Source organism: Selaginella moellendorffii, unplaced genomic scaffold (assembly GCF_000143415.4).
Source record: "Selaginella moellendorffii unplaced genomic scaffold, v1.0 SELMOscaffold_469, whole genome shotgun sequence".
NCBI classification, from domain to species: Eukaryota; Viridiplantae; Streptophyta; class Lycopodiopsida; order Selaginellales; family Selaginellaceae; genus Selaginella; species Selaginella moellendorffii.
In genome coordinates, this window is record NW_003314724.1 from 1 (window position 1) to 5,517 (window position 5,517).

Consider the following 5,517-nt stretch of genomic DNA (forward strand, 5'->3'; position numbering starts at 1 on the left):
AACCATATCTATTTGGGCCAGGGCCTGGCCAGCCATCTGAATTTGGGCCAGGCAGGGCCGACGTGGCAGGGGCAACCACGTGCGTGCATTTAATGGGCCTAGAGCGGTCATAAATAGGCCCATTGTCCCAAATGCATGGCATGGGCCACATTTCTTCCTCCTTGTACTGGGTGGAAAAAAACTTGGAACCTCTGTCCAACATGGACTAGTACTACCACTATTACTACTACTACCACAAATTCACTCATCCATCAAAACCATCCAGCCAAGCAAAGAACTTAAAATTCTGGTTTGACTAACACTCAAGCTTATGAGTGTGTATGATTCAACATACTTGTATCAAGCCCTGTATGTACATTGGTAGACAAATCAAACAAACCCTCTAAGTACACAATTGCAACTGGGTGGTGTTTAGGGTTTGAAGATGGAATATTCTTTGCCTATACTACCACTCACCTGACCAGGTGGTTGCTCCATTGGGCATTGGAGATGGATTTATGGCCACCGTACAAGCTACACACACCCCTAGCAAAATTTTCTAGGTCCTCTTAAATATACTACTGGCTTGTCAAGTGTCTTATAGTTTAGTTATAGTTTAGTAGAGCTGTTGTTCTAATAGTATTTTTTTGGATTTGATTATCGATCTCAAGTTTGGGATCAGCAAGATCTAAGCATCAGCAAGCGATCACCATAGTGTCGAGTCTTTATTTTGCAAGTATACACTGTTGTATGGCCTACGTAACGCGTAGGTGGTACAGCCCTAATGTCACCGACATTGCCCCCCGAAAAACATCTCCAGCTCCCGATTTAAGGATCACACCTTACCAAGCACGAGCAGCAGTGAGCGCAGTAGTAGCAGCAGCAGAGAAGCATTGAGTTTGAGACGTCTCTCTCATGTCATTTAAGTAGAAAAAAGAGAGGGTTTTATTTTTTCTTTAAAGAAGACGAAGACCAAGAAACAAAACAAGTTAAATTCAAGGAGATTCAGTTGCTCTACGATCACGGATCTCAAAAGATTCCCCCGCTGTTTTAAAAATACGCTGCTCTTTCAAGTCTTTGTCCGTGCTTGTAAAAGTTGCAGGCAAGCTGTGTGTTTTACCTCGTAAGTAGCCACCAAAGTCAAACAAGCAAAGCCAGCCAATGTGATACACATCGTATCAAGAAAATGCCCGCCACCTTTTCCTCTGTCTCTCTTTGCTTCGTTTTGTGTGTAGTTTTTGTATCGTTTTGCAAGGGAAAGAAGAGCGCCCATGAAGGAATTTCCTTCCTGGTGTAGATGAAACACGAAATCCGGCTGTGTACAAGTCAAACGCCAATCACAGAGAGTAAACTATGTTGTCTCGAGACCCGATCCCCAAGATAAGAAATGTTAGGACTACGCGTCATCACCAAGTTGGGAGAGAAAACTATAATTTATAGATGATCCTGATACTGCTCATGAAAAAGAGTTCCATTTCTCCACTAAGATTTCAATTGTCTCACATGTGATGTGCTGAGGATCTATGCAAGTGCACAATGTGGAGGAGATTCTTGCAAATCTATCGAGCACTTGCGATCTACTGGAGGGAAAGGTCCTCCACTTTCAGATCGAGAGAAGCCCGCATTGCCATGACAGATTGGTGGCCAACTTTCTTGTCCAAATGTACGGCAGATGCGGTAGCCTCGAAGACGCTCGGAAAGTTTTTGACACCCTTAGCAATCCCAACGTTTTCTCCTGGACAATGCTCATCAAAGCATATGCCCAAAACGGGCATCTTGAAGGTGCACGAAGCATATTTGATGCGATGCCTATCCGAGATCTTGTCGCATGGAACACCATGATAAAACTTTATACAGACAATTTTCGTTTGGATTCGGCTAGAACAATGTTCAACCTTATGCCGCAAAGGGACGTTGTCTCCTGGAACTCCATGATCAAAGCAAATGCCCAATCCGGACATGTGGATAAGGCTAAAGATGTATTTGATTCCATGCCGGAACACAATTTGATCTCGTGGAACTCGGTTCTCGCCACACTTGCTCAAGCTGGAAGAGAAGAAGCAGCGCAGGATGTGTTTGATCAAATGCAACTTCACGACCTAGTCTCGTGGACTGCGCTGCTCGTCGCATATACCCAAGCGGGGAATCTCCTTGTCGCAAAGTCAACGTTTGATAAAACGCCAGAACAAAACACAGTCTCGTGGACTGCCATGATTCAAGCCTATGCCCAACATCAGAAGCTTGAGGAGGCAAGATCGATGTTTGACGGAATGTTGGAAGACAAGGTGGTGTCGGGGAATGCAATGATTGCCGCATATGCTTTGGAGGGTCAACTGGAACAAGCAAAGCTCGTCTTCTGCGATCTCATGCCGGATCACAGCCTCGTTTCCTGGAACGCAATGGTGACGGCCTACACTCACAATGGATTCTTCGCGATGGCCAAAGTGGTGTTTGAATCCATGCCTCACAAGAACACAGTGTCGTGGAACTGTCTGCTAGCGGGGATGAACCACCACGGAGCATTTCGAAACCAAGCAAGCAAGTTCTTCCACCGGATGCCAAGCAGGGACTCCGTTTCGTGGACGAGCATGGTCGGAGACTTCGCCCAATTCGGGGAGTGCGAGCGAGCAATGGAGATGCTGCAAGCAATGGCTATGGAGGGTGTGCGATGGAGCTTCTGCGGCCAGCCCCTGACGAGCGCGCTCGTCGCTTGCAGCAACACTGGGATGATCGGCGAGGCGAGAGTGCTGCTGCTAGCGGGGAGCTCAGATCACGGGCTTGATCCGTGGAGAGACCACTACTTTTATATCATCGACGTGCTGGGGCGAGCGGGGCTCATCACCTCCGCCCGAGATCTCGTCGCAAGCATGCAAGTCGCGGCAGATGATCCAGTCTGGGAGGCGCTGCTCAATGCGTGTAATTCTAGATGTTAAGAAAGATGATGGAATTAGTAAACTCTTTCCTTCTGCAAAACTACCAGATTCATAATTCAGGTGACTCTTTAGTCAATTGTAAAAGACTTAAGGCACAAGGGATATTTGTTTGTCATAAAGAACTTATTGTCTTGGCAAATAACAGGATACTTTTGCAAATTAGGTCATGTTGTGGAAAAATACTAAAATTAATATTTAATATTAAATTAAAGTTTCAACATTTTAATATATAAAAAAATATTTTCTCAAGGAAAATGGTAACTACTTATAAAGTTTAATAGATTAAATATTTAAAATATTTATCTTTCCATCAAAATTTTACCCCTTTATACATCAATCCCAATGTTTTAGATGATTATAGAATATTTTTATAAACACTTTAGGTTAAAAGAAATTAAATGTACTCATTGTAAATAATCATAAAAGAACTAAATGAAAATAGTAAAGTTTAAAGTGATAATAATGCAGTTGATATTATAATTTATTAAAATTTAAAATATTAACATAATCAAAATAACATCAAATTGAATAAATATTTTCATAGTATACTAATTACTTATATTGCTCTTTCATGATATTGTATCATTTGATTGTACTGCAGTTTTTTCAAATGTTTTAAACTAAAAAAAATCTTTTATATTATTTTTATGAAATAATTTTAAATTATTAACCTATATATATGTATAGGCTTTTTAAATTCAAGTATGATAAAAATAACTGCTGAAAAATTAAATTAAAATTAGCATAAATTAGAAGTTTAAGGTTTGGATAAACAGATTTTAGGGTTCTTTGGAGCAATGCGATGGTTGGGGCGGCATTGCTGCTGCTACTGCCTGGGCGGGAGGCCTTCAGGTACTGCAATCTCCGCCTACATTCCTCCGGATTCAGGGGTGCTCGCAACGCCGTCGAGTCGGCGCAGTTCTCGCGGGTACTTAGGAGCAGCAGGATCAGCCACGCCGTCCTGGGGAGCGGCGAGGGATTCCAAGAGCTGGACGAGATGCTAGAGAAGATCGCCACGATGCCCGATCCATCGCAGGGATATGGCTTCGTTCTCAGGCAGATTGGCGAGCGCAAGGCGCTGGCACAGGGCAAGCGCGTCCATGCTCACATCTTGAGGACCAGGAAGTGGAAGTCGAGCACCGTCGTCTCCAATCTCCTCGTCCAGATGTATTGCCAGTGCGGCAGTGTGGATTTGGCGCGCGAGGTCTTCGCCGGCACGATCCATCGCAACGAGCAGTCGTGGAGCTCGATGATCGCGGGCTACGTCCACCATGGCCGCCACGGGGAAGCGCTCGATCTCTTCCTCAACCTGGAATGCGAGCAGCGCATCCAGCCTAATCGATCCATCTTCGCCAGCGCTCTCGCGGCTTGCACCCACTTGGGCGATCTGGAACATGGTCGAAGGATCCACGAGCGCATTCATCACTCCAAGATCGCTGGAGTTCACGACGTGGTGATCGGGAACGCATTGGTGACGATGTATGCCCGGTGTGGGGATTTGGTGTCGGCCCGTGAGTTTTTCGAGGGGATGCGAGAGAAGAATTCCATGTCGTGGAACGCTATCATCTCGGCTTACGTCCAAGGCGGCCATCCCCGGGAAGCTCTCGAGCTCTTTGCGAGGATGACAGGGAAGTTAAACAGCTTCGTTTTCGCCAGCGCTTTCACTGCTTGCTCGATGGTGGGAGAGATTGATCTCGGTAAGAAACTCTATGCAAGGTTTGTCGAGAGCGGACTAAAGCCGGATTTGATCGTGCAGAACGCTCTGATGAGCATGTATGCCAAGTGTGGAGAGTTGGACGAGGCGAGGAGGATTTTTTTCGAGCTTCCAACGCGTGATGTCGGTGCATGGGCGTGTCTCATGGCCGGATATGCTCAGCACGGAGATGTCGCTCGGGCTCTCGAGCTCTACAACAGGATGAGAGACGAGAAGGTGGAGGCTAACGCGGCCATTTTCTCCACGCTCATCGCGGCTTGTTCCACTCTGAAAGAAGGTGAGCTTGTGAGAGACCTTGCCTTTGCTTGTGGATTTGAGGCTGATCCAATCGTGCAGGCTTCTCTGGTCGGAATGTATGGGAAGCACGGCAAGATTGAGGAAGCGAGACGGATTTTTGATAACATTCATGGCGAAAACAAAGACGTGGCTGCCTGGTCGAGCATCATTTCGGCTTACGCTCGGCACGGGTTGACGGACGAGGCTTTGAGGCTGTTTTGGAGGATGGTTTCTCGAGGGGTGGAGCCGAATGCCATGATTTTCAAGAGCGTTATATGCTGCTGCGCGAGCGGTGAGGCTCTGGAGCAAGGCAAGGCCGTCCATGCACGGCTGAAGGAGAGCCCGAGCAGGGAAGACTCGGCAGTCCAGAACGCGCTCGTTGGGATGTATTGCAAGTGTGGGAGTCTGGACGATGCAAGAGCCGCCTTCGACGTGACCAAACGCAGAGATCGGCACACCTGGACGACCTTGATCATGGCTTACGTCCAGAAGAGGAAGCCGGAGAAAGCGCTGGAGCTTTATCACGGCATGGACGTGGAACCCGACGAGTTTATTCTTGCCAGTGTTGCAGCAGCTTGCTCCAGCTTAGGTTCTCTCGAGCAAGGCATGGCTGTC

At 46.7% G+C, this 5,517-nt stretch overlaps 2 protein-coding genes across 2 annotated transcripts; both read left to right on the plus strand.

The window, feature by feature from the left end:
* The first annotated feature begins 1,502 nt into the window (after window positions 1–1,502).
* LOC9641259 (pentatricopeptide repeat-containing protein At4g02750) lies at window positions 1,503–2,912 on the plus strand. The gene has a single exon (XM_024668154.1). The coding sequence runs from the start codon at window positions 1,503–1,505 to the stop codon at window positions 2,910–2,912; it is 1,410 nt and encodes a 469-aa protein (XP_024523922.1).
* Window positions 2,913–3,714: 802 nt separating this feature from the next.
* On the plus strand, window positions 3,715–5,081 carry LOC112344020 (pentatricopeptide repeat-containing protein At1g11290, chloroplastic-like). The gene is made up of 2 exons (XM_024668152.1): window positions 3,715–4,903; window positions 4,963–5,081. The coding sequence occupies exons 1-2, from the start codon at window positions 3,715–3,717 to the stop codon at window positions 5,001–5,003; spliced, it is 1,230 nt and encodes a 409-aa protein (XP_024523920.1). The 3' UTR covers window positions 5,004–5,081.
* Window positions 5,082–5,517: the final 436 nt, after the last annotated feature.

What these genes read in the sequence shown, in the direction of transcription:
- LOC9641259 (XM_024668154.1), top strand. Translation starts at nt 1,503, where the DNA reads ATGCAAGTGCACAATGTGGAGGAGATTCTTGCAAATCTATCGAGCACT.
- LOC112344020 (XM_024668152.1), top strand. Translation starts at nt 3,715, where the DNA reads ATGGTTGGGGCGGCATTGCTGCTGCTACTGCCTGGGCGGGAGGCCTTC. An exon ending in TTGTTCCACTCTGAAAGAAG is followed by an intron (nt 4,904 to 4,962) that starts GTGAGCTTGTGA and finishes CCAATCGTGCAG; the next exon opens with GCTTCTCTGGTCGGAATGTA.